The 27,838-nt window shown below is 33.0% G+C and overlaps 5 protein-coding genes and 2 non-coding genes across 12 annotated transcripts; 6 read left to right on the top strand and 1 right to left on the bottom strand.

The window, feature by feature from the left end:
- On the bottom strand, window positions 1-1,080 carry LOC122584009 (uncharacterized protein At5g19025-like). The gene has a single exon (XM_043756377.1). It carries the CDS (start codon window positions 863-865, stop codon window positions 152-154), a length of 714 nt encoding a protein of 237 aa, XP_043612312.1. The 5' UTR covers window positions 866-1,080; the 3' UTR covers window positions 1-151.
- A 1,325-nt stretch (window positions 1,081-2,405) lies between these two features.
- Window positions 2,406-3,164, top strand: LOC122596283 (F-box/kelch-repeat protein At3g06240-like). The gene has a single exon (XM_043768835.1). It carries the CDS (start codon window positions 2,406-2,408, stop codon window positions 3,162-3,164), a length of 759 nt encoding a protein of 252 aa, XP_043624770.1.
- Window positions 3,165-6,875: 3,711 nt separating this feature from the next.
- On the top strand, window positions 6,876-10,934 carry LOC122605390 (TATA-box-binding protein 2-like). 4 transcript variants are annotated; one of them, XM_043778352.1, is made up of 9 exons: window positions 6,962-8,080; window positions 9,294-9,381; window positions 9,478-9,549; window positions 9,648-9,698; window positions 9,867-9,911; window positions 10,008-10,100; window positions 10,280-10,359; window positions 10,443-10,531; window positions 10,608-10,934. In XM_043778352.1, exons 1-7 carry the CDS (start codon window positions 7,722-7,724, stop codon window positions 10,301-10,303), a joined length of 732 nt encoding a protein of 243 aa, XP_043634287.1. In that variant the 5' UTR covers window positions 6,962-7,721; the 3' UTR covers window positions 10,304-10,359; window positions 10,443-10,531; window positions 10,608-10,934. The 4 variants fall into 4 exon arrangements, with proteins under 4 accessions (XP_043634293.1, XP_043634270.1, XP_043634287.1 ...); XM_043778344.1 differs by lacking the exons at window positions 10,443-10,531; window positions 10,608-10,934 and having other exon boundaries at window positions 6,981-7,068; window positions 7,300-8,080; window positions 10,240-10,312; XM_043778358.1 differs by lacking the exons at window positions 10,443-10,531; window positions 10,608-10,934 and having other exon boundaries at window positions 6,876-7,068; window positions 10,240-10,312.
- A 1,967-nt stretch (window positions 10,935-12,901) lies between these two features.
- On the top strand, window positions 12,902-12,990 carry LOC122586224. The gene has a single exon (XR_006321929.1). It is a non-coding gene; the product is annotated as a small nucleolar RNA R12 (small nucleolar RNA).
- Window positions 12,991-13,113: 123 nt separating this feature from the next.
- On the top strand, window positions 13,114-13,202 carry LOC122586210. Its single transcript, XR_006321916.1, has one exon. It is a non-coding gene; the product is annotated as a small nucleolar RNA SNORD24 (small nucleolar RNA).
- Window positions 13,203-15,350: 2,148 nt separating this feature from the next.
- Window positions 15,351-17,317, top strand: LOC122610204 (F-box/kelch-repeat protein At3g23880-like). The gene is made up of 2 exons (XM_043783199.1): window positions 15,351-16,667; window positions 16,958-17,317. Exons 1-2 carry the CDS (start codon window positions 15,586-15,588, stop codon window positions 16,959-16,961), a joined length of 1,086 nt encoding a protein of 361 aa, XP_043639134.1. The 5' UTR covers window positions 15,351-15,585; the 3' UTR covers window positions 16,962-17,317.
- Window positions 17,318-24,016: 6,699 nt separating this feature from the next.
- Window positions 24,017-27,124, top strand: LOC122580234 (TATA-box-binding protein-like). Of its 3 annotated transcripts, none has more exons than XM_043752514.1 (9): window positions 24,017-24,335; window positions 24,420-24,507; window positions 25,288-25,359; window positions 25,812-25,862; window positions 26,030-26,074; window positions 26,167-26,259; window positions 26,431-26,532; window positions 26,615-26,691; window positions 26,781-27,124. In XM_043752514.1, coding segments are annotated over exons 1-9 (609 nt in total). In that variant the 5' UTR covers window positions 24,017-24,255; the 3' UTR covers window positions 26,782-27,124. The 3 variants fall into 3 exon arrangements, with proteins under 3 accessions (XP_043608449.1, XP_043608457.1, XP_043608464.1); XM_043752529.1 differs by having other exon boundaries at window positions 24,020-24,335; window positions 26,615-26,688; window positions 26,781-27,110; XM_043752522.1 differs by lacking the exon at window positions 26,781-27,124 and having other exon boundaries at window positions 26,615-26,692.
- The last annotated feature ends 714 nt before the right edge of the window (window positions 27,125-27,838 follow it).

The raw sequence follows: 27,838 nt of genomic DNA, 5'->3' as shown, positions 1-27,838 counted from the left end.
TAGTCATGAAGGAAGGATTGAATCCATTATTCTATATGTAAGTAAGCAAAGCAAGAAGCTATGAATAATAGTAACATAAACCGGATCATGTTTATTCTATATTTCTATCTAAACGAAAAAGCTACTCGTATCATATAAAAAACCGATCAATTCATTTTTTGATTCTACGAATTCTCTTAGCTCCCCATACCTCCAATCTCCCAGCTGGACATCCACAAGGTGCACGAAATATAAGTACAGTCCGTCCATTAAGCGGCGCCATTTTCTTCAACTCTGCCTCCAGCTCCTTATGATCCTTCCCTAATTCCAACGGCTTCACCCCGTTATTATAACTTCCTGAAACCGAATACTTAACACACTCTTCAGATTCAAGTTGGATATCGAACTCAATCGCTTTACGCAACCCTTTACAATCTTTCTTCCCACATTTTCTTGATTTCACTTGAAGTATTTCCCAAGCAGCAATACTAGCTATCACCCCACTGAACGCAGCCACTAAACCGACAACATACGCAATCGGTGCATCCGATATAACGTCTCCGATCACTTCGAAAACGAATGGCAGTATTTGTGTCATCTCATGATAAATCGTGGTGACGTAAGGCACGATCAAGAATCCTAATGCTCCTAAAACAAGTATCAACATCAATATGTCCATAGCCGCAAAAGGTGACTTTTCGCAAAATGGATTATTTATCGAATTATTACTATTAATATTCAAACTCGAATTCCCAGCATACTTTTTATTATTATTCCGTGAAGAATGGATGTTATTATTGGTGGTTAGAGACATGCTGTTCTTATGTTGTTCAAAAGCCCGACAAAACTCAATCAAACTACGACAATCAACCATCGGCAACCTCATGTTATGTTTTCTTGTAAAAATTCTTCTAATCTTGATCTCGATATATATTATTATATATATCTAATTGAATATATTAGATATATATGATCCTATATATATGATTTGGATGGAGATGAAATCGGAAATATGAAGAGGAAAAGAAGGTGGAAATTGTGAGGGCGTGAATTGTGAGAGGGGTGGGTGGGGGGTAGGATACAATGACGATCAAGATGATGACAATTTTGATTTGAAAAATAAAATAAGTATAAACATAGAAAGAAAGAGATATATACGGCTGAGAATATTCAATGTGTTAATTATTTATTTTGTTTCTGAAAAAATTTTAATTTGACCCTTGTAGTATAAATTTTTTGGTTTTAAGTGCCTAAAGTATAGATCACATACCATTTTAGACCCCTTGAATTGTTACCTATCATATGACTTTTACATGTGAAGCGTACCTTAGTAGATTATCTTAACCGGGCGTAGTTTCTAACTTGTGTTTTTGATATAAATGATTTCAATATATTTCTGACATATTCGACTTATTTGAGTCATCTCAACTAATGAGCCATGTAAAATTCAATGTTTAATTTTACACTCATAAATTTATTTAAAAAAAATACATCGTGTGACACAAAGACGAGTTTAAGGAAAAATCCAACCCAATGGTATTCACTTGTTCTCCAGGGGATAAACATGGAGGATGAGTCCAAGGACATACATAAACCACCTCCTAATACATCTAATATGCAGCCCTTTTGTTAATGTAGAATTTTGTGGAATTACTAAGGTTTTGTTTAACAAACTCTTTTATTTTTGACAAATCGGTTTATATAAATTTTTGGTTGTGTATTAATAAATACAGTAACTTTTTCAAACACATGTATGAAAATCAAATAAATATATCTTTTCAAAAAATCTATAAGAATATGATCAATGATATCTAATCTTGTTAAAATTGAAATTTGAGAGATATATTATGCATATATTTTCACTCCAAAGAAGAAAACTAATAAAATTTTGGATTTTATTATTGAAACAAAGGATGAAAGAAACAAATATATCTATCTAATATAGAAGTTAGGTGGATAAAGGGTTGGAGTGATAATGTGAAGGGGCTATAAATGTACGAGAGTGAAAGAGACGTCAAAGATGAAGGGCGGATGAGAGGCCAATTCGACCGACGTATCTGACAATACACCAACACCAAAAAAATAAAGAAAAAGGGGAATCAGGCAGTGCACGCACCGTCCCACGTTTTCATGTGCTTCCCGTTTTTCGCCTCTGCCGTCATTAACCCGTCACTTAATTTTGCTTTTTGTACGGATTCATGTCTTAACTTTTTTTTTTTTAATCGGACTCATTTTACTAATAAATCCCATTTAAACTTGCCATTTCGGCCCACCCAAAGACAAATTAGTGGTCACCACACTATACTTATATTGGTATTAATAAAACACATTTCATTCATGTTAATTATATAATCATACATTATTTGTGGCAAAATCACTCTATGCTTTTTATTTTATTTTATATATTGTAGGCAATTAGAGTTTGGATGTCGGAGGAGGTGGTCATCCCTGATGATATAATTGAGGAAATACTGGTTAGATTGGATTTGAAAGATCTCGTCGTCCACTGCAACAGAATCTGTAAGTCATGGCGTTCTTTGGTTTCCGGTTCTCGTTTCGCTGTTTCCCATTTTACTAAACATAGCAATACTAATAGTAACAATACTAATAAGAGGTGGAGGATCTGTATCATTGAGGATTGTTTGCGAAAGCATCTTATTGGTTCTTCCAATGGCCTTGTATGCATCTTTACTCCCAATGCTCAAATTATAGTAGCTAATCCCTTAACTGGAGAGGTCAAAAAACTCGAAAATACTGATGATGAATTACGAGTTATTTGCAACAACCAGTGGTTTTGGCTACCCTCAGATGATTACAAGGTCATTTTAGGGAGATCAAATAAAAATGCAGATTTGACGTGTTTTCATGTGCTTTCTTTGAAATCAAATGCATGGAAATTTGTTGGAGACGTAAAATGTAGCTTCGTTCGTATGGTTCCTTATAAAGCAAAAGATGATTCTGGTATCCTATGCAATGGGGCACTCCACTGGTTTGTGTTACATCAACATAAGAACCCGGCGATTTTTTCTTTTGATTTATCCACAGAGGAATTTAAAGAAATCCCCCAACCTGATGATACAAGTTATGAGAAGCATATATATTGCTTTTACTCCACTGGTTTTTGGTGCGTTCTGGTCCGGTCTACAATCAGGCCAGGTCATTTTATGGCCCATGATCACCCCTAGTTGGGAATATTTTTTGTTGCGTGTATCAATTTGGAAAAGCTTTACCTGCTTCAAGCTTTTGTTGCCATGAACTTGTACCTCATGGATTAGTCAGTCAATGGCCCGGGCACCGTAATTTAGTTGATCTAGTGACATGGACTACTTCTGTACAATTCACCATGTGGATTCACCAACACTGGTTTCAAAAATTGACAAAGTTGAGATGGTGAAATGAAGTTGTTATCAGGTAAATGGCATTTACCTGTGGTTTTTTGGCTTCAAAGCTTTTTATTTGTATCAGTGAATAACCAATATGTTAATAGAAATATCATTGTATGTGGTATGATGAAATGGAAAGGGGAGAAAAGGAATGGGAAAGGAGAAAGGGAAATCAATTTCATTCTTTCTATTCTCTATAAATTTGTAGAGAATGGGTGAAAATAGAAAAGAAAAAAAAAAAAAAAATTTTCTAAGATGTTATATGTAATAAATGTATTATTATTTAAAATTTTATTTTATATATATATTCATTCTCTGTGAATACCAAACAACGGAATCCATTCTCTTTCTAAATACTCATTCTTTTTCTCACTATTTTCATTCTCTATTACATTTACATTTTCTATGATTCTCTCCTACCAAACACCCCTAGTTTACCTAATCATTAACTTGATTTTCGACTTACGTCTCATTTGCGAAAATGGAGTGATGAGTGATCGATATGATAACTGGTAGAATATTTCTAAAAAAAAATCTCATTCATGTTCATTATACACGACACAAAGAAGTTATCATGCTCTGGTAAACATCATGGAAACCAATAACATCTAGTATTATTGAATCACCTTCTCCGGTAAACGCTAAAATGATGTTTAATTTGTATGAATAATGTCATTAAAAAATCTTTAAAAACATCCCTGTTTAATTTTTCACATATAACTTGTGTGGTACCTTTTCTTGTCTTTTTAACCCAAAATTTCCTGTTCCATGTGACTATGTGAGACTGGTGTTGCTACCCTTTACCAACAACATTAAATTGTATAGAAAATGAATGAATTCAGTTGGGTCAAATTTTTGTTCTTTTGTTTGTTTAAGTATACTAATAAAAAAAAAAAGACTGAAATGTAATAAACAGTTTATATATGTGTTTCCTCGAGAAAGGATTGATTTAATTATTTATTTAACTTAATTTACTAGTATTACCATATATTTATTTACCTTTTTTTTCCTGTTTATTTACATCTATCGATAATTGTTAGCTTAGACACAACGTTATATTTTTACAAGGTTTTTTACCCGCACGATGTGCGGTTGTTAAAATTTTAGACTTTTTAATATTAACCGAGTTCAGATCCTCTCTCTATGCCCCAACTGGATAAACTCTGAGATTCAGTAATCAATTAAATTTTGTATAGTTAGCATATTATTATTATATTTATGTTGTTTATTTTTCTATGGATACATGAATTAAAAATAAAATATTAATTGTATAATTAACATACAGTGATACAAAAGTCTTATTAAGAACATGTTACATTACAAAATTCTCAAAGTTAAGTTTAAACAACCCAATTTTAGAAAAGTCAACTATTAGCTCACGTAAACGTATAAATCAACATGGTTGTTTTCGATCGCTCGTCCTTTGATTGACACAGTAAAAAGCCAAAGACATGTCGAGCTGAAAATAAAGAAAAATGAAGCATTATTTTGTCTTGAATTTTAGATGACAATGCTTAAATAGTTATTTATATCTCTTATTTGATTTTGAAAAAAATTATTTAATAGATTTCAATTCATATAAAATTATTTAATGAATTTCAATTCATATTTAAAGATTTTTAATCTAATTAAATATCTAATATATAGATTAAAACCTTTCAAGTTACAAATTAAATGAAAGAATTATAATATTTCAACCACTATTGATTAACATCTCATTTTTCTTTTTTTATATCAATATGTAATCTTTAAGAATTTCACTGCATTCATTCAAATAAAACTTATTAGTAGAAAGTACATCATCTGATAACAGAATTTATAAAATTTAAAAGGTTTTAAATATTATTATAAACCAAATTAAAATTACAGATGGAATCAATTTGTTAAAAGTAAACAAAATCATTTTGTAAGAACTTTTAAATGCAACAATCACATGTGAAAACACATATTAAAACTATGGTGACACGTACTATTAAAAGATTTTATGACATTCAAGATCAATAATGATATATAGAAAACAATAACAAAGAAAATAGTATGTATTAGGGTGGAGGGAGTCGAGTGTTCAACCCTTCTATCTCTCTTCAAATACCCAATCAAATAACTCCGCCTTATTTCAACCCTCCAACCTTTTTTTCAACCTTTTTATAGTAAAGAAAACACATGCATTTCATTTAGCGATTAAAAATTTAAACATTCAAAACATAAAATAAAATAAAAACACATACATTTTATTACGAATAAAAAAAACTACAAAAATAAATCGGCAGTCGATGTTGGTTGAGCCGTCGGGTCGTCGAGATGGGATTAATTTAGTCTCCCAACGTGCTTTGTAAGATCATATCGAAAACAACAAAGGATTTGAAAATTTCAAAGGCGAAGAAATCTCTTCGGACGACGATGATGATGAAGATAATGGATCCATATGATAAAAATGGTGTTTGGTTGTATTGTTGGTAGAATAAGTTATATGATAAAAAAAAAGTTTCTCGGACTTGCCATTTTACACCCCTGGAGCGTCCAAATTTACACAGCTAGTCCCTCACGGTCATATGACCGTTTGAAAATATTACACTTCGCCCCCCTGCAGCCTAAACCTTGTCTTCATCCCTGTGTGAGCTAAAAGCTCGCTTCGCCATCTTGCACCCCAGCTCGCGATCGTGACATCCTTTACTCCCTGAACTCACTCCATCCCCTTGAACTCGCTATCCATCTCGCGAACGACTCCCTCCCCCTTAGAGAATTAAAAAAATCACCATCATGTTGCAAGAATTGTTACAAAGCACAAAGCGCATGCAGATTAAACGCATAAACATTATTAAAAAAAATTAAAACATTCAAGATCATTACCAACAAACACCGAAACTGTTATATTTTTAATCACTTAAAGCAATACTTCTAACTTATACTTTTATTGTTTCAGTTCGAATGAAAATAAATAAAAGCTTTTTAATTTTTCGTGTAATCCATTCGATGAATCTCACAAAACAATATTAGCTAGTATCATTATATTATATTAACAATGAATATAAACTTTGTTTTGGTGGCTAGAATAACAACTATTTTTTTGGTGTCGTAAATTGTTTTTGGTTTTAGTCAGACCAAGAAGAGAAAACCAAAAAATATATGTATTTAAGCTTATGGTTAATTAGGATGTAGTTGTATTGCTTATATTTTTTAATTAATTAATTAGTTAGACAATTTCTATCCATGTTTAAGTGGCCGAATCAATTGGAATTGTATGATTTAAATATAGATTGTTAATTTTGATGTAAGATTTATATTAGATTTTATATTATTATTTTATTAACATATCGGGAAAAAATATGGAGATGACACGTAAGAATCTTACGTGTCAATGTTTTAAAATAGCTTTAAGTTAAGGTGGTTGACTTTAAAATGTGAGGATAATGTGTATAGATTGATAGATTATTAGTGGTGTTGAAAAATATTGGAATGAGCCTAAGATCGTGATAATAAAACATGGTTAATGTCAATTATCAACCTCGTTTTTGTTAGATTAGCGGAAGTCATACATAATTATTACTCGCATTATAGATCGAAAAATCTCACTTTTTCTATTATTTTGTATGGTTGGCGATTAGGGTTTCAATGTCGGGGAAGGTGGATGTCGTCCCTGATGATATAATTGAGCAAATTCTCGTTAAATTGGTTTTGAAGGATCTCACCCAATGCAGGAGAGTTTGTAAGTCATGGCGTTCTTTAGTCTCTGGTTCTCGTTTCGCTGTATACCATTTTAATTATATTAAGCATAGCAATAGTAATACTTATTATGAGAGAAGGAGGAGGATCATTATCACTGATGATGCTTCTCATTTTCGAAGGCATTTAATTTGTTGGTTCTTCCAATGGCCTTTTATGCTTCTTAATTTACTCCCAATGATTCTGAAATTATGGTAGCTAATCCCTTAACTAGAGAGGTGAAAAAACTCGAAAACTACCCTGATGATGATCATGAAGTACTAGCTATTCGTAACACCTTCTCGTTCCTTGGTGGTTTTGGTTACGATTCATCCTCTGATGATTACAAGGTCATTTTTGGGAGATGGAAATTTAAAGAGGATTTATTGCGTTTTCATATCCTTTCTTTGAAATCATATATTTGGGAATTTGTTGCAGATGTAGAATGTAGCTTAATTAATATGTTTTCTTCTAGAGAAAAAGATTGTTGTGGTATCTTATGCAACGGGGCACTCCACTGGTTTGTGTTAGATCAACGTATGATGAATCAAGTGATTCTTTCTTTTGATTTAACTACAGAGCAATTTAAAGAAATCCCCCAACCTGATGACGTGAGTTATAAGTATGCTCTTAATACTAATTACCGCTTAATTGGGGATGGTTGAAGAAAGTTTATGCATATTTTGCGATGGCCCTCCCAATGGTGGTGGTCCCAAATGGGTAATGAAAAACTACAATGGTAAACAGTGTTGGGAAGTGCTTTCACATCATGCTCAGTGGGATAATAGTGTTGCACTTCGATTAAAAATGGAGATACTTTACAACAACAGAGTTGAGGGATCCTTCTTTTATGAAAGTAAACAATGTATCATCCAGACTAAGCCCCCTATATGTGTACAGAGCCTTGTATCTCCTCAAGTTAATGAAAAATCGAAGAGTCCTGTATCTCATCATGTTAATCGGAGATCAATGTGTCATGAGATCAATGGGCATACAAAGAATGGATTTCAAGAGCGGTAAGATGGGTTCTAATTATAATTATTTTTCGTATAATATATAGTAGCAATTTCCACATGTTTAAAACTTGTTGAGTTATCAGTTAATTAAGGGGGATGTTGTTGTCCCCACACAGAGGGAGAGAGTGAATTTGATGCTGTTGATTTGCTGAAGGATTCATGATCAGGAGAGCACATATAGTTGTATGCGTGGTCTTTGTTGATCTTTCTATTAAACCTTGTTTTAAACATGTGTGTTTCTGTTACTGATCTATCTATTTTTGAGTTATTTCTCTCATCTTTGTGTTTTATGGATTTTATTATCCATGTTGGATGATTTTATGTTTTAACTTTTACAATTAATGTTATGACTGGTTTTGTATTGTATTTTTATTTTCAAATATTAATGAAACATGTAATTTTTAATTATAATGTATTGTGTTTTAATTAAATAAAAGTGAGAATCAAATAGTAGGTGAATAGTTAAAGGGAAAAGAGAATGTGAAAAAGGTGAGAAGGTGATGTTGATGTGGCTAGAAAAAGTGTAGGTGAAAGAAGTGAATGGTTAAAAATGGTCAGTCTTATTTGGTACCTTCTTATATATTGTGTCTTTTGGTGATGACGGCATGGTCACTTTAATTGTATTGTTCTCTGTCATGATGCCTGTTTTGTAAATTCTAGGAATGCTTGTGGCAAGATGGGCTTTTTTATGTCAGTATCAATTTGGGAGAGCTTTACCCGCTTAGAGTTATGTGGTGGGGGACTTGTACCTCATCGATCAGCCAATAATGGCGTGATCACCATCATATAGTTGATCTGCTAACATGGACTACTTCTATACAATCCCCCAAACCTTCTGGTTGACAAAGTTGAGATGAAATGGTAAAGGAGGGCACCCTGTCCCCGGAACCGCATTGGATCTTCATTATCTCACTCCGTAAGGGTTATGATGTCGGTAAAATACCTTCTCTGGCCAGGGTCCGTATAGAATGAAGAGACGGCCCTAATATTGTGTTGGCAAAGCCAACTTCTTGGGTTTCGTGCGAAGTCTCTCAACTTCACATGTGGGCCCAAACTGCATTGATAATGGTACCACTCCATCTATTGATGGATTGGTGACAAAGTTGAGATGGTGTTAGAAATGAAGTTGTTTTTAGGCTGAAACATAGTTGTGTGTGTGTGTGTGTAAATCTGAATGTATATGTGTTGATCAATGGCTGGTTTATACTTGTAGAAACATAGTTTCTACTGCTGATCTGAGATGCAAATTGGATTTGAAGTCTATCGTGTTACGCGCTCGGAATGCTGAATATAACCCAAAGGTACTTTGTTTAGTTATGATAGGTTTTCCTGCATAGGATGCGTATGCCATTCTTCTCTTAACGACTCTCATGTATTTTCTTTTTTTGTAACTTTAGCGTTTTGCTGCTGTTATAATGAGGATAAGAGAGCCGAAAACCACAGCATTGCTTTTTGCTTCTGGGAAGATGGTGAGTTTTGTGTATACGAACCAACTATGGCACAGGTCTCTTTTCTTTTCTCTTCCAAGAATTTGTTTGATTAATGTTTTCTGCTTTGTTTTATTCAGGTTTGTACAGGAGCTAAGAGTGAAGAACAATCGAGACATGCGGCACGGAAGGTACCTGATGCTTCAAGACTCTTTTGGTTATGAGTAGATTAATTATAACATGTTCACTTAATATTATGCCTATACGACAATCCATTCAAAGCATTAAACGCACTACTATTCTTCTCTCTTTAACTTTATAATTTTTTCACTATGCTTATCGAAATATTTTTTATCCAGTATGCTCGAATTATACAGAAACTTGGCAATGCTTCCGATTATAAGGTAAAACACTCCCATTCTGGCCGGGGTCTTATTTTATTAGTTTTGCTCTCATATATCGTATGTGTTACTCAACTAAGTTTTTTGCATTGCTTGTAGGATTTCAAGATCCAAAACATAGTTGCATCGTGTGATGTCAAATTTCCAATTAGACTTGAAGGACTTGCATACTCTCACGGTGCTTTCTCAACTGTAAGTTCGCATTATTGCATTATGCTTGATCCAATAAATAAACACAACCTTTTTTGTATGTAGTGATATTATATACATGAGTACCCAATTTTGCGGGTTGACAAAGTCCTTGTGTTGTTTTCTGCTTTGGTTTTGGAAGTTCATTCAATGTTATCATCTTTTCGTTTACGGTGGTGCAGTATGAGCCGGATGAAACAACCTAAAATTGTGTTGCTCATCTTAATTTGTCTCTGGGAAAATTGTTCTTACGGGGGCTAAGGTAAAGAATCAAATCAATGTTCGTCAACGTTGATTTTGAATCTATGTGGGTTTCCAGTTTATTTAGTTTCTTCCCTTGTGCAGAGTTGTGCTTACAAGGTAAGAGAAGATATATATACTGCGTTCGAGAATATATACCCTGTGCTAACCGAGTTCAGAAAGAATCAACAGTGGTACGTCTATTCATACAATATACTATAAGAAAAACACACACACTGTTACTGATCTTTAAGTTACAATGATATGCAGATTTCATCATCAAAAAGATCAATAATCCCAACACAAACAGCAACGATGGAAGGGAAAGTAATAGATGATGAAATAATATATTATTCCCCGCCCACGTTCATTGACCAACTTTTGTCAAACTCCAAGTTTTGTGCATTTACAAGTTGGCATTTCATTGACCAAATTTTGGGGATTGTTCCCTCTAAACTTAAACAGAGAAACAAAAAGAATAAAAAAATTAAAAAAAAAAAAAAAAGCTCTTGTCATGAAAGTTACGGAAATTTTAAATTGCACTCATTTGCTTTTCAGATTTTGCCGTATTTAAGTTTAGAACATTGAAGTTCAATACTCGTGCTACTAGTGTACATTATGTGCTTCAGTAGCTGTGTCATACATGCAACAATGTTGTTCAGCAATCTTTGGTTATGAAGCGTACCCAAGCAATGGGTGGTGGTGGACGAGCTCTCAATTATTGCTCAAGTGTCGGTCTAAATTGAATTTAAAAATAAAAAATTTGAAAACTTTGATTAGTAATCAGGGTAAAAAGGTGACGGTTGTCAATGGTTGGCTTTGTCAGTTGCTTAGCAAGGGCGTGATATATCATTGATTTGTCAAAATATCTAGGGCCCCGATTCAGCTCATTTAGACCATCAGCATTTTCATTGCTATGACCGATGAAACCGTCGCCTCTTCCTCTAGACTTGTACTTGCTATCGACAGGCAGCAAACGATGCCCCTTTGAGCCATAAGTATTAGAACCAAAGTCAAAACCAGATCCATATGCACTCTAGTATTCACTGAGTGACTGTATACCTTGTTTGGATACATTCAGCTAAATTGTGGTGGCGATTTAAAACAGAAACAAGCAGCCTTTAGAGGAAAATTATTTGGTCGTTGCATCACTCATCTCGCTCTTGGTCCTTCATTCTCATAAAACTTTCTCTGCCAGGGTCATGGAACAACATCGGGAGGATTTCAACTAGTTTTTCATAAAATGGGATTTCACTAGAAATTCTAATGAAAGTCTTAGTTGGTAATGGGAGGGCAATATTACTTTGGATTGATCTATGGTTAGGTAATGAACCTTTTGCCACAAAATCCCAATCTTTTTAAAATGGAGAGGAGCTGATTCACAAATATCAACAATGCTCAGCCACAAAGAAAAAAGGTGATTCATGCTTTGATCCTCTCGACTATGAAATACAGGCAAGAAGTTGCTTATGGATAAAGTCCCGAGCAAAGCTAGTCTTGAACAGAATGGTATCATTGGAGAAATATGAATTATAGGACTATGATGTCATTGTGATTTGAGGCACTAGCGGGCGAGATCAATGTAATTGTGGTGTAAGTGTTCTTTTTATCTACCATCTTGCTAGAATTAATTAGTACATAATTCTTTCATTGGCCGTTAAAAAGAAAACATAATTAACAGCCCGATATTCTTTAACTATTTGTGTCTGGTCTTAGAAGATTCTTGGACTTATAAAGGTTTGTATGATCATAGAGACATACCAAAAAAAGATGAGGACAAAATTAATAAATTCATGAGAAACAATACCTAATATAAGAACATTTTTAAAAATCATGATTGAATTTCAATTTCGAGGGACGTTTGCCCCTCTTGCCCCCTTTTTGGTACCACCCATGTATGATCGTATCATTTACAAATCAACATGTTTAATTTTCCCCTATAAGTTGTGTGCTACCTTTTAGCAAATACCAACAACGCTAAATTGTAATATCTATATTTTATATTATAAAAAAATGTTGAAAGTTACATAGGGAAAAATATTCAAAATGTCCTTAATGATTATATTACACTATTTAATTATTTATCTTTTAAAATATCTCTGTTAAATTTTTATTTCAATTACTTTTACATCAATTATCTACACCGACGCTGCCTCTACCACAAACAGTTGCCCCCTATCATCACACTGTCGCCGTCATGAACACAGTCGCATCGCGCGTTTAACGTGCTACTAGAAATTGAATGAATTTAGTTGGGTCAAATTTTTGTTATTGGGCTTGTTTAAGAAGTATCCATTTAATTTGATGATTGATGTAAGTCTAGGCCCATGGGCCTAAAACCCATGAATATAACTCTTTCTTTAATTAGGGTTTCCTAATCTTTTTATAATACAATCACTATATATGCGACATGCCTCCTCCTGTATATCTCAAACGCATCACAAATTTGTTTCACCAATCCGCTTATTAGTTGTCTTCATACACATACTTTTTGCTTTTTAAATTTTTTTCGTATGGATATGTTTGTTTGTTATGTAGCATATGTTAAAGCATATATGATGATAATGAGGATGATGAAAAAATAGACGATTTACCATGATTTTCTCTTAAAAAAAAGAAAGGATGATCTTACAACCAGCTACTTCTGACTCATTGTTATCATATAGTCTAACTTACATATGTTTTCTTTTTTTATATTAGAAAATTTTGAAATTTTATATGTATGATTTTGATAAAAGTCTGCAGATATGTATTGATGATGAATGGGATTATGTGATGCCAGTGATGTAAGAAGGATATTTGCTACTCTTGATGAGTTTTAATTACTCGTTTGATGATCCTTTATCCACCAAGATCTCTGAGGCATCACATCAATCTTCCTACATTACCCCCCAACCAAACCTTCTTTTTTACCAATTGTAATGTCAAAAAGTAAGATGTTTTTCAATTTACATCAAAGTTTTACTGTTTTAGTAAACTCTGGTGAAAATATCCCAGTATCCCACCATAATGAGAATTTGTCTTTGAATTTAAAAAGGAAAAGCTTTACTCATGTTATATAAAAAATAAATAAATAAAGATTATTGAGTAAATGTTCAAATATATGGAAACTATAAATATTTTTTTTCACTATTGCTTATTTAATTCAATAAACTGAATTTACTGATTCTTTATATTTTTGATAAATGAGATTTAACACAATGCAATCGGTGGTTATATCATTATATGTAGTTAAGCCTTTTTCACCAAGATCTTTTTCACTTTGATCTCACTCAGCTTTTTTATTTCTTAGAAACACAAAAACTAGGGTAGAGATCCCCGTCCCAACTTCAAGGTAAAGTTGGAGATACATTTACCATCACTCACAATAAGGCTTTTTTTTCTCTTCCATTTTTTATTCAATTTTATTTTATTTCAAAGATTAATAACACTATTGTTTTTACATTAAAAAACACTTCATTAATGTTCAAATTAACTAAAAAAAGACTTCATTAAAATAAAAAAACATTACAATATTAAAGATTAAAAAAAACAACTAAAAAAAAGTATTTTACTCAAATTCTTAGTAAAGAAACTTATTTAGGTGTCCTCTATTAATAAAATTTCATTCTTAAAAATTTCCGATGATACCATTAGTTTTAATTGTTAGTCACATATTAAATGTCACATATTGTCATGTAGGATAATATATTGAAAAAAACAAACTTGATATAAAAAACACATATTGCCATTAGTTTTTTTTTTCCAATTTTGCCATTTTTTATATTTATACTAATACATTACATATTAGAGTACACAATATCCCATGCGTTTACTCATTTACAAATGCATGGTGACTATTGATAGTGGAGATGAAAATTTGATATAAAAAAAGTGAAAATATTGATATTGTAATTAATTATTAATGTTAAAAGAAGTGAAATTATTTTAAAGGTGATTGGTGAAGATATTAAATAATATAGATCATGAAGACATTTCAAATATGTTCTTCCATTAAAATATATCACCCTCTAGTCACGGCCACCATCCACTTAATAATTTTAATACAACCATCATTGAACCATTTTAGCTCAATTTTTTCGTTTCAATTGTTTATTGAAACTGGTTACCAGGGAGTAGTTAATACCTCTTCTTAAGTCTAATGGTGGTGATTGAGATTCTTGATAACCTAGATTTGGGATTTGGGAATTCACGACAATGGTGGTTCGATTGTCGGTCATCGGCGGCAAAGACAAAAAGGGCAGATTCATCAACTTCCATTCCTAGTCGTTGCCACCCAAATCTCTCTTTCCTGCGGTCCCACTATGCTCGTCGGCTCTCTTCTAAATTTTGAAAGCCATCGGCGAAGCCTCTCTTCACGGGCTTGTATCACTATGGTTTAATTATATTCTCACCGTCCCAATTTAAATGTCCAAATTTGACTTGCTAAGTCTTTTTTCTTTAACTTTAACCATAAGTATTTTTCTTTGTATTATATTGTACCTAATAAAAATTATATCAATAAAAAGTATATATTTAAAGCTTTATCTATCCATATATTTTACATCAGTTATTATATAACACACACGAAACAATTTACGGTTAAAGTTGCGAAGAAAATACTTCAAAAATCAAAATAGAACATTTAAATTGGGACGGAGCAAGGACCCCAACAGTTTGGAAGATATCTTGAGAAAAGGTTTTAGTATATATTTATATATGCAAACCGAACCCGCGTTTTTTTAATACATCACGAGCTGATCTGAGCTATTGAGCTCGTATATGTCTTTATTAACCCGCAAAATCGAGGTATAAAGGTTGAATTGATAATATGAAGGGTTAAAGAGATTAGGGACGTATAAAGGTTGGATTGATAATATGAAGGGCTATTTATGGATGAGCGGCCAATTTGACAACCCCAAAAAGAAAAGAAAGAAGAAAAGGGCAGGTGTGAGGCGTCCCAGTTTCCGTGTGCTTTCCGATTTCGCATCCTAACTTTCTGTAAGGATTGATTTCGTTGACTATATATACCTTTTTTTCGTGAGAAATTTATTTACATCTATTGATAATTATTAGATAGATTGGACAAAATTATCTTATTCATGTTGATGTTGAAAGTATTTTCTAGTAATTATTATTGATCGCAGAATCACTCTATTTTTTATTTTATTTGAAGTTAGGGTTTGGATCTCAAGTATCTTGTAGTTTTGTAATTTTTTTTTGATTATTTTTACAATTCACCTTTAAAATTAAAGAAATTAGGGTTTGGATGTCGTCGGGGGAGGTTGTCGTCCCTGATGATATAGCTGGGGAAATACTCGTTAGGTTGGATTTGAAGGATTTGATCCAATGTAAGAGAGTTTGTAAATCATGGCGTTCTTTGGTCTCCACTTCTCGTTTCGTTGTATCCCATTCGATGAAACGTAATAATAGTAATAGCAAGAGGAGGATCTGTGTCAATGAGCATCATCTGAGAAAGCAACTTGTTGGTTCTTCCAATGGCCTTGTTTGCTTCTTTACTCGCAATGCTGACATTATAGTAGTTAATCCCTTAACTAGAGAGCTGAAAAGTCTCGAAAACCCTCATGATGAAGTACTAGCTATTCGTAACGACCTATCGTTCCTTGGGGGTTTTGGTTACGATTCATCCTCAGATGATTACAAGGTCATTTTAGGGAGACGGGAATATAAGGAGGATTTGATGCGTTTTCATGTGCTTTCTTTCAAATCAAATGTTTGGAAATTTGCTGGAGACTTAAAGTGTAGCTTCATTCGCCTGTTGCCTAATAAGGAAAAAGATAGCTGTGGTATCTTATGCAATGGGGCACTCCACTGGTTTGTGTTAGATCAGCATAAGAACCCGGCAATTCTTTCTTTTGATTTATCCACAGAGCAATTTAAAGAAATCCCCCAACCTGATGACACGAGTTATAAGGAGCATACAACTTCTACTAATTACCGCTTGGGGATGGTTGAAGAAAGGTTATGCATATTTTGCGATGACCAACTGCGCGGTGGTCCCAAATGGGTAATGAAAAGCCACAATGGTAAACAGTGCTGGGACGTGCTTCCACATCAAGCTCAGTGGGATAAGGATGTCACCCACCAGTTAAAAATGCTGAAATTTTACAATAGAGTCGAGGAATCTTTCTTTCATGAAGGTAAACAACGTCTGTTCAACACTAAGGAATACATTAGTGCCCCTATATATGTACAGAGCCTTGTATCTCCTCAAGTTAATGAAAGGCCAAAGAGTATTGTATCTCCAGATGTTAATGGGAGATCAATGAGTCATGTATCTCCACATGATAGTAGGGGACTGAAAAGAAAGAGGGAAACACAGCAAGATGGGTTAGTTCTATTTCATATATAGTACTCCGATCCATAGCACTTTCTCTTAACAAAATTGTTGCATAGAAGCTATAGGGTCTGATTTCTTATCAATGATGATGCTTTCTTGATATCCCTAATCAATTTGTGTAAAGAATTATATGAAAGAAGATGTTAAGGTGGTAAACTGATATTATGCACATTGATTTTTGACTGCTTAGTTACACTGTCGCCTTATGCATTTTAATTTGGATTCTTTGGTTTAATCATAACATTGGGCATTCGCTTACTTCCACTTGTTGACTTATCAGTTAATCAAGGGAGCTATTGTCGGCCCTGCATAGAGGGCGAGAGTGAATTTGATGCTGTTGATATGCTGAAGGATTCATGAGGAGAGCACATGATTGTTTGAAAATCGATTTCACAGGAGAGCACATGATTGTACGTGGGATCATATTGGACCTTGTTTTAAACATGTGTGTTTCTATTAGGGATCTATCTACCTGTTATATCTATTATCTTGTGTTTTATGGATTTCAGTATCCGTGTTGGATAATTTCTAAAAGTGTTCCATATTGATACTTTGTATGTTCTTATATAGTGTCCCATGGTGATGACAGTCCTTTAAGTTATGTATGTATATCAGTCTATGTATGGTCACTTTAATTTTACTGTTTTTTGTCTCGATCGCTGTTTTGGCAATTCTGGAAATGCTTGTGGCAAGATAGGTTTTTTTTAAAGAATATCAATCTGGGAGAGGTTTACCCGCCTCTAGTTTTTGTGGCAGTGAACTTGTAACTCATTGCTTAACCAGTCAACGGCCATTTAGTTGATCTGCGCCTCGGCGGACATGGACTGCTACTTATACAATCCACCGTGTGGATTCAGGCGAGGTTAAGCATGGCAGCAACACTGTCGCTCACCCCAGGCATGCATAGTGGTGGCATGCTAATTAGCGTCAAATATTGCGAGAAGGCATGGACATGGAGAGAAAGAATGAGTTGTTCAACGGCTATAATTTCGACCATTGGGAGGTTTTTCATAAAAGAAAAAATAATAACCCTTTTTTATTTAGTTGGTATTATCGAGTTTTCCTCAGGACTTGTTTGGGGTCGCATCAAAAACATCACGAAGTGAAAACCGGTGGCTCAACTTTCGTTGGTGGAGTTTTTTCTTGTGTCTGTAATTGACATAAGGTTTGTCAACCATTTTGCGATCTTAGCAGTTAAGGTTCTGAGTAGGATCTAGAATGTGTAATTTGTTGTATTTCTAGATTTTGTACTGAGACCTCTAGTATCTTGCTAATGGTTTTTTATATATAATATATATACTTTTTTGCCATTAAAAAAAAAAACCCTTTTTTATTATATTATATAAATAAATAGATAAGCATTTACCTCACTTAATATACTTGACATCTCAAATTGTACTAGATATATCAGTTTAAACAAAAGTGAAATGCTAAATACAGTCCTAAGGACTGTATTTAACGTGCATAAAAAAACTTGTATATTCCATATTAAAAGTCCGCCTTCTGATTTTCATGGTAAATGTACAAACAATATATGCACCTTAAACACAGTCCTAAGGGCTGTATTTAGCAAACCCCTAAACAAAATAGCAACACTTGTCAATTTACGTTCAAACTATGTCTATCTTTGCTAGGGGAAGCCATTACAACAAATCAACAACACAACTTATTCGATTTCCATGGAATAATAACATAACAAATATTGAATACAGACTTCTCAAATCCTTATATGTTTCTGCATAAAAATATTATTAAAAGTCTATTAGTTAGAAATGGAATAAGTTATTACGGAGTATTTGGTAAGGGGCCGACTTTTAGCAACGGGTTTCAGGTTTGTCAAGAACGGGTATCAAAATAGGGACGGAGACCTACATGGAGGAGTTTTTTTAATGGAGTATTATATAAACTGATATCTATAACTATATTTTGTTTTGAAAGAAATGATAAATATACAACAATGTGAAAATTTACAATATATTAATGTCTGAAAATTTTAAACTTTTCCATAAATTTTTAAATTTTTCTTATAGCTTTTTTAAATTTGTCCCTTAAGATCTTTTTCTATAGATTTTTTTGATTTTGCCCTTGTTGAATTTTTTCCGGGTGCCGTCCCTAATTATTAGCTATCTTCCTAAATATGTAACTAATACATACTTTTTGACCGGTTTTCATTATGAAACTTTTCATTTATACTTTCTTTTCAAGTTTAAATAGTTATTTCAAATTAGTTTTAGTCTTGGCTTATATTATTTTCTTAAAATAAATAGTTAAAACTTAAACCCGAGTTATTTTTTAATCAATTCATTTTAGGTCACCAGGTAAATAATTACTTTGTATTGTTCTTACTAGTACGCTAAACGTCTTTTGGATAAATTTTAATTTGAATAAATGGGTATTTTTTTTATTGCTTTTGAATTTTTGTGTAGATATCATTTCATTATGTTAAATATATTAGATAGATTTTTTGGAGATGGTTTTATGTGAAGAGAATGTATTAAAATATATATATATATCTACCAATATATATAACAAGGTCCTAAATTCATTCATAAACAAACAAGAACCCTTAGATGGATTCCATCTTTGATTTATAACCATTAGATCAAATTTAATTATTTCAATTTTGTTAAATGACAATATTAATACTTATACTTTTTATAATTATACAAAAAAAATTCCTCTTTATATTTAATATACACTTTTTGATTTTTCATCACAAATTTACATTTTTTACCCAATAATTTTAATATAATATATTCAATAGATTAATAGCTAATATATATCCTAATAATAAAATAATACTATCTATCTTAGATCTTATCCAATAAAATAATAGTTAATATCATATGAAAAAAATAAAGCATATTTTAATTTGAAATATTTAATATATGTTTCATATAAAATATATAGATCAATTTTCTATTAATAAAAATAGTAAGCTATATTTTAAACAAAAATAAAATAAAATTGAATATTAATAATGTCGTAACAATCTGTATCTACAATATATATATATATATAATGTCGGGTTTAGAAATTATCAACGACAGTGTTGAGAAGTCCGAGTTTAGCTTAGGTAAGTGACAACTTTGGGAACGTCAACCTTTAACATTGATTTGCAATTTTGGAACATGTGGTGACGGAAAAGTTGCGCTCTATTAAATAACATAAAATAAATTATTGAAATTAATGATATATAATTTAGCTTCTAAATATGCATGACTATTGTGATTACTATTATAAAGGAATTTGAAAAAAATATAACGTTTTTACATACAATTATATTATCAATGTACTGTACATTTACAAAAAAAAAACCCTTTTTCCAACCCTTTTTTTTCTATTTTATTAAAAATAAAAACAACTTAAAATTGTTACTCTATCAATAGAGGGTTTATCTCAAGAATAATGTTTCCAACCAAGTGATGTACTTTCAAAAAAGATGCATATGACAATAAAGTCAATGTTTGTATGTATTCTTTATTTATTAATATTTTGTAAGAACAAAATTACAAAAATACCCTTAAAAAAGTTTACATTGTACCAAAATTGGAGTAGAGACTTCATCCATGATTATATTTCATAAATTTTGCAAAGTTATATAAAATAAAATCTAAACTCAATACTAATGCGTTGTATATGATGGTAACTAACTCGACAATTCAAAGTATTTAGGATATATTATTTTTCTCTATTTCAATTGATAAAGATCACAACTTCATTTTTTTTTTGTAGAAGGGGTAAGGGAGGAGGGGAGGGTCGAACTCGGAAAATGAAATGTAATAAATCTATTGGAAGGAAATTGTCAGGTAAAAAAGTGGGTGGTTTAGGTTTTGGTAGTATAGATACTCTTAATTTAGCATTGATATTGTACAAATGGATATGACATGTGGTTCAAAATCTGAGTTATGTTAGGTTTATAATCATCGATGTGATTCATGAATCTGAGTCTGTGTTCCTGTGTAAACAAATGGTAATAATATATGGAACCTCATTCTCTAAGGCACACTCGATTGCTAGCCCCCTTAAGATGTTATTAAAGAACAGTTGGGAGTGAAAATAAGACAAGATTCACCAAATTGGAGTGAGGACTCCATCCATGGTTATATTTCATAAATTTTGTAAAGTTTTTATAGAATAAAATCTAATCTCAATACTAATGCGTTGTCTATGATGGATTATACTCGGCAATTCAAAGTATTTAGGATATATTATTTTTCTTTATTTCGATTGATAAAGATCACAACTTCATTTTTTTGGTGGAAGGGGTAAGGGAGGAGAATGGGGGGTCGAACTTGGAAAATGAAATGTAATCGATTTACTAGAAGACAATTGTTAGGTAAAAAAGTGAGTGGTTTAGGTTTTGGTGGTCTGAATACTTTTAATTTAGCATTGATATGTACAAATGAATATGACATGTGGTTCAAAATCTGAATTACATTAGGTTTTAAATCATCAATGTGATTCGTGGTTCTGAGTTTGTGTTCCTGTGTAAAACAAATGGTAATAATATATATGCAAATATATGTTCCTCATTTTTTGAGACACACTCAATTGCTAGCCTCCTTAAGATGTTGTTAAAGAACAGTTGGGAGTGAAAATAAGACAAGATTTTGGAATGATCATTGGCTTGATGGCGGCAATCTCGCAACTCGGTTTAGAAGGTTGTATGTCTTGGCACCATTTAAAGAATGTGTCATGATTGATAGTTTTTATGATATGACATGAAAATCCGAATGAAATCGAGATGTTTGTGATGACATGGATAACCAATAACTTTTGACATTGAATAATTTATTTAATCAGTAAGACTTAATGAGCAACTGTAACACCCCAAAGATTTTTAAGGTAAAAAAAATTAACCCTTTTTATAGTTTTAACATTAAATTAATTTTCTAGTATTTTATTTTTGGATATGGGGTTAATTTAGTTGGAACTTTAGCGGATAGCGGGTATTTTAATACCAAGAAATCGTATGGGACGTGGCATCTCCAAAGAGTGCCAACCCTCTTTTTCTTTTGAGTCACCTCCCACTTCACTTTTTCTTCTTCTTCTTCTTCATTTCATGCATTCTTCTTACTTCCACTAAATCAAAGTCTAATATTCCAAGCCCAAGGTAGAAATTAAAATAATAATCATCATTAACAACTCTTATCAAACAAGATTAAAAAGTTAGGGTTTGTGGATTTGTGGTGGAGGTGGCCGAAATTTAAGAGGAAAAAGGGGAGGAAATTGTGGATTGAAAACCCTAAGTAATTGTCTTCTTTGTTGAGGTAAGGAATTTCCCCCAATTTAGCTTTATCTTTTCTTTTGAAATTAGGGTTCATGAAGGAACCAAATTTGGGGTTTTGCTAGAAATTGGATTGTGGTTAATTTTTCCCCCAATTCCTTAGTTAACCTAGTTGTCATTGAGTTATATAATGTGTTTGATTATGAAATTGATAAGTTCTTATGATAAATTGAATTTATGAGAAAAGAAAAAGTTTTGCTAGCTATTGAAATGATGATGAAAATGGTAGAATGAGCTATCTAGTGTTATTGTGATAATGGGAATAACTCAATGACAAATGGGTTGGGTTTGGGGTTTAGAAAGGCTAGTAATTGAGTATGATTAGGTTGAGCTAGTCAAGTGTGAATGTAAGCATATGCATTTTACGATATGATTATAGGTTGAAGCTTGCTTGTGCTTGTCTATTTAGCGTTATTGTTTTTGTTGCGGAGGAGGTGAGTATATTTGCATACCTTTATGTATACGTTGGGTCAATTACCATGAGATGTGAATGTTCCAAGCATGGTAATTGATTTGGCGTTAAGCCCATGTGGGGCATAGTTCATGAGGCCTAAGAACCTCCGGGGCCTAAGAACCCCGATAGTTGATCGATTGAGGCCTAAGAACCTCCGGTGGCCTAAGAACCCCGATAGATGATCATGATTATGTTGTGTAGCTTATATGGATCCATATATGTATTGCTAGTGTGCAAAGTGAGCATGTAAATGTGACACGACGGTGTCATAGGTTACATGTGAAAGTCTTTGCACGTGCCTTCATTCGTATTCGTAAATGTATGCAAGTGTATTCACTAAGCCTTTGCTTCTATTTTAGTTGTTTACCCTTTTATAGGTAGTTCCGGAAGAAGGAACTAGTATTGTTGATTGAAAAGAGTTGATTTGAGCCCGAAGTTGGATTTAGCAAGTTCTTGAAGGTAATTAGGTCATTTGCGGATAAATGACGATCTTTTGGTAGATGCTTAGAAGTCCCATACCTTTTGGCTTTTGGTACATTGTTTGTTGATGGTCATACTTTTATTAAACTTGGGTCTATGATCAGGTGTAAAGTTCTCAATCAGTTGTGAAGTTGCATTTTTGGGCGAAAATTATGTCGATTTGGGTAAATGACCCATTTGATGGTCCTCTTGGAATTTGAAATAAGTTATGTTGTAAATTTGTTCAAAATGTGTCTATATTGTTCTTGGTCAACTTTGAAATGTGTTTTATAAAGTTCATGTTGAATTGTGAAGGTTGCAAGTTTGTTCAAGTGTTGGGAAGTTTGGGTTTGCTGATCAGGTGGCTCACTACGGCGCAGTGGAAGTGGTTTTGCCCACCGTGGCGCAGTGGATTCCCACGGAAATGAGTCTTGGTTCCTCCCACTGCGGCGCAGTGGGAGTTGTATCGAACCCACTGCGGCGCAGTGGGGCAGGTTCATCTTCTGGCCGAGGATTTCCACTGCGGCGCAGTGGGGAGTCCTCGACCCACTGCGGCGCAGTGGGGTGTAAAAAAAAAAATTTCTTATGTTTTCGGTTTATCGAGTCTGGTCATTTCAGCAACACAATAAGTGTTGTAAAATTATCAAGGTCAAAAAAACAAATGTTAATAAAGTGAAATTGAATATTTTAATTTGTTAACTATTAGTTAAGAAAATAGTATTTTAGATATATATAAGCATAAAAATATATTTACACGCGTATTACGCGGGACAATAATCTAGTGTATATATATATAAATTTAGAAATTAAAACGTACCTAGGGATTTGTTGTCCATAGTCCAGTATGTTTTCAGTTGGCCCAATCCAAAAGCCCAATAACCAATTCAAGCCCATTATCTCACCGACTCAACTCTGTCCGTCACATACAATCCTCCATTCAGTCATTCGGCACATATATATTGAATCCTGTCTCTATATATATTCTCGACATCGAATATCTGCCCTCATATATATATATATGCTTGTTTTCAAATTTCTTACCTCCCATTCGCTCATCAAAATTCCATCAGATCTTCTCTGATATTTCCTCCATGAATCTGATTTTTCGATAATCGAAGAAACCCTAATATTTTTAAGAAAGAAAGAAAGATTGTTGAGTTACCTCTGAATCAGATTTTGCTATACCTAAATAGATACTGAATCAAAACTGTCTGATCCATACATACACATAATTAATTAAATTATCTAAATCTCACTATTTGTAAAAATTTGGGTTTTTGTTTTATAATTCTTTAGTACACATATATATAGAATATAGATATAGATAGATATAAATTGTGTTTGTATAATAATTAATCTTAGAAAGAAAATTTGAATGATGGCGGATCAAATGTTGGAAGGAAGCCAACCGGTTGATTTAGAAAAGCATCCATCTGGAATTGTGCCTACCCTTCAGTAAGTTATAACACTCTGAGTACTCATGAGAGATATGTTAAATATCTGAATGTATATGTATTGACTATTGTTCTATACTTGTAGAAATATAGTATCTACTGTTAATCTGGAATGCAAATTGGACTTGAAGTCTATCGCTTTACAAGCTCGAAATGCTGAATATAATCCAAAGGTATTTATATATATCGTTTTATGTACACCGTAAATATTGATAGGTTTCCTGCATAGGATAACTAAAGTTTGTTTTGGGTTAATATTTCGATAATTTTTTGACCTGATTATCGGGATTTTGCTTGAGTGTGTAATAATGAGGTCATATCTGCCGAGGTGATACATTAATGGGTGGGCTTCTTTTTGAAAACGGTCCTCGTTGTAAGTAGCAACTGTTATTACATCCTTGGAAAGCCATTGAATTTTTCGTTTCATGACAGCAAAATATGACCAAGTCAGCAAATTCATCTATAAATCATTAAATCCGCAGAGTTAGCAAATTTGCCGGTTAAAGAATGCCCTTTTTGTTGTCCCCCTAGGCCCAAAAAGGTAGTATGATTTCCCAGTTTGGACCAATTCATCTGTAAATCATTAAATCCGCAGAGTTAAAAAATTTGCAGGTTAAAGAATGCCCATTTTGTTGTCCCCATAGCCTTTAGGATGGGATTAGGCACGGGAGGTATTTTGATTTCCTTTTAACAATAAACTTTCTTATCTGAGTGTCTCGTGTCATCTTTGTATTTCTTTTAAGCCGGGCCACGTTTACAAATAACTTCTTTTTCAAACTAAGTGTAAACTTGTACCATGAAATTGTAGGATGTGTATGGTAGCAATCATATGAATTGCTCTCAAGTATAAGTTTCATCAGTGAAGATAATGATTTTAGGATATCCTATACTATTCTCCTTCTCTTAACGACTCTCATGTATTCTGAGTTTTTTTGTGTGTGTGTCTACTCTAGCGTTTCGCTGCTGTTATAATGAGGATAAGAGAGCCGAAAACTACAGCATTGATTTTCGCTTCTGGGAAGATGGTGAGTTTTGTATATGAGCCAACTATAAACAGATGCTAATATAACTTGAAGTTGAATTTGACGGGTATGAAATGTTGATATCTGAATGTGATCACCTGGATAATTCACATTCCTATATTTTTGAGCTACTGTTTAAGCAGATATAATTGGACAGCAAGAATTGTAAATAAAGTTCTTTTCTGCCTTTTAAGATGAGATTCAAACTATAAAGAATATGACAACTTTCATTAAAGTAGTAAAACTTATTATAACCACTACTATGCAAGAAAGGTTTTATCATGTTTTCTAATGAACACATTTAAAGTTTCAATTTGCTAACCACATTTCCTAAACGAACATGAGCTAAAGACATTTTTAGTTTTATATGTTCATAGGTTATTGTGGCACAAGTCTCTCTTCTTTTTTCTTCCAAGTATTCTTTTGATTGATGTTTTCTGCTTTGTTTTATTCAGGTTTGTACAGGAGCCAAGAGTGAAGAACAATCAAGACATGCGGCACGGAAGGTACCTGATGATTTTTAGACTCCTTTTGTTATGAAAAGCAGATTATAATATGTTCGCAGAATATTATGCCTATATGATAATCCATTGAAAGCATTAAACGAACTACTCTTCTCTCTTTAGCTTTATAATTTTTTCACCATGCTTATAGATATATTTTTGTTCTCTAGTATGCTCGAATTATACAGAAACTTGGCAATGCAGCAAAATTTAAGGTAAGACACTCCTATTCCAGGGTATTATTTTATCAGTTTCGCCCTCATATATCATATGTGAAACTTAAGTAAGTTTTTGCAAATGCTTGTAGGATTTCAAGATCCAAAACATAGTTGCATCTTGTGATGTCAAATTTCCAATTAGACTTGAAGGACTTGCATATTCTCATGGCGCTTTCTCAAGTGTAAGTTGGCATTGCATTATGCTTGATCCATAAAAAAACACAATCTTTTTTTATGTGATATTCTATAAATGAGTACTCGATTTTGCGGGTCGGTTAAGTCCTTGTGCTGTTTTCTGTTTTGGTTTTGGAAGTCCATTTGATGATATCGTCTTTTCGTTTATGGTGGTGCAGTATGAGCCGGAACTATTCCCAGGACTGATTTACCGGATGAAACAACCTAAAATTGTGTTGCTCATCTTTGTCTCTGGGAAAATTGTTCTTACTGGGGCTAAGGTAATGTATCAAATCAATGTTGGTCAATGCTGATTTTGAATCCATGTGGGTTTCACTTTTTTACCTTGTGTTATATTTATAGGTAAGAGAAGAAACATATACTGCCTTCGAGAATATATACCCTGTGCTAACTGAGTTCAGAAAGAATCAACAGTGGTAGTCTGTTCATACAATATACCATGATAAAATGCAGAAACACAAAACCTGACTCATTCTGTTACTAATCTTTAAATTACGTTAACATGCAGATTACATCATCAGAAAGATCAATTATCCTAACACAAACAGCAAAGATGGAAGGGAAAGTAATAGATGATGAAATGATACATTTTTTACCCACCAACGTTCATTTGACCAACTTTTGTCAAACACCATGTTTTATGCATTTACAAATCGGCATTTTAATGCTATTGATGTTTTGCGAGAGTAGTGTTATTCTTTGTTCCATCTAAACCTTAAAATATATATATATATATAGGGTAACATTCCGGTGAGAACACTTTTATATCTTTATATCAGAAATTTTACGGAATTTTGAAATCGAACCCATTTGTTTCTCAGGTTTTGCTGTATCTAAGTGTAGAACATTGAAGTTATATATTCGTCCCTAGCTGTCTCATAAAACAATGTTGTTCAGCATTCTTGGCCATTAGTAGATTTACATTTGGTTACAAAAAGTACCTGAGCAATGGGAGGTGGTGGTTGACTGGTTGAATTCTCAATTATTTTTGAAGCGTTTGTCTAAATTGAATCTAGAAACAAAAAATTTTGCAAACTTGGGTTAGTACTCAACGCAAAGGGGGTTACCAGTGGCTGGTTTTGTCATATATAGCTGAAACGTAGGGGTATTTGCATTTGTTAGCAAGGGCGTGGTATTTGTTAGATGTATCATTGATTTGTCAATGAAAAAAAAAAGTGGCTTATGTTGACCCATCTACACCCATATAGGACATTCAGTTACACCGGATTACCAAATGATTATTCATAAGTCATAGCCTTCACACATTCTCAAGTTTTGACTCGTGACCTAACCCACCCATCGGCCATCGCCACTCCAGATAACCAAATAGATGCTTCAGAATTTAGAGGGATCGAGTACTCTGTTTCATTTTAGAATCTCAAACCAATTTGTTGAGCACTGATATCCAAACCAATCTACTGTATATGGAAATTAAGGCCACACTTACTCCAACTTCATGACTTAATAATTTTGATTCTCGTCTTAAACATTCACCCGAGATGATTTTCATTATCATTGTATTTAAATCATACACAGTTCAGATCAGAAAACACTGAACTTTTTAAA

Source organism: Erigeron canadensis, chromosome 1, assembly GCF_010389155.1.
Source record: "Erigeron canadensis isolate Cc75 chromosome 1, C_canadensis_v1, whole genome shotgun sequence".
NCBI classification, from domain to species: Eukaryota; Viridiplantae; Streptophyta; class Magnoliopsida; order Asterales; family Asteraceae; genus Erigeron; species Erigeron canadensis.
The sequence above is the reverse complement of the archived record's forward strand: the minus strand, read 5'-3'. Positions and strand labels throughout refer to the sequence as shown.

Coding starts and splice junctions, on each gene's coding strand:
- LOC122596283 (XM_043768835.1), top strand. CDS start 2,406: ATGTCGGAGGAGGTGGTCATCCCTGATGATATAATTGAGGAAATACTG.
- LOC122610204 (XM_043783199.1), top strand. CDS start 15,586: ATGTCGTCGGGGGAGGTTGTCGTCCCTGATGATATAGCTGGGGAAATA.
- LOC122605390 (XM_043778335.1), top strand. CDS start 7,722: ATGGTTGAAGAAAGTTTATGCATATTTTGCGATGGCCCTCCCAATGGT. Junction 8,081..9,293: donor AAGAATGGATTTCAAGAGCG/GTAAGATGGGTT, acceptor TTATACTTGTAG/AAACATAGTTTCTACTGCTG. Junction 9,382..9,477: donor ATGCTGAATATAACCCAAAG/GTACTTTGTTTA, acceptor TTGTAACTTTAG/CGTTTTGCTGCTGTTATAAT.
- LOC122584009 (XM_043756377.1), bottom strand. CDS start 865: ATGAGGTTGCCGATGGTTGATTGTCGTAGTTTGATTGAGTTTTGTCGG.
- LOC122580234 (XM_043752514.1), top strand. CDS start 24,256: ATGATGGCGGATCAAATGTTGGAAGGAAGCCAACCGGTTGATTTAGAA. Junction 24,508..25,287: donor ATGCTGAATATAATCCAAAG/GTATTTATATAT, acceptor TGTCTACTCTAG/CGTTTCGCTGCTGTTATAAT. Junction 26,075..26,166: donor GCAATGCAGCAAAATTTAAG/GTAAGACACTCC, acceptor AAATGCTTGTAG/GATTTCAAGATCCAAAACAT.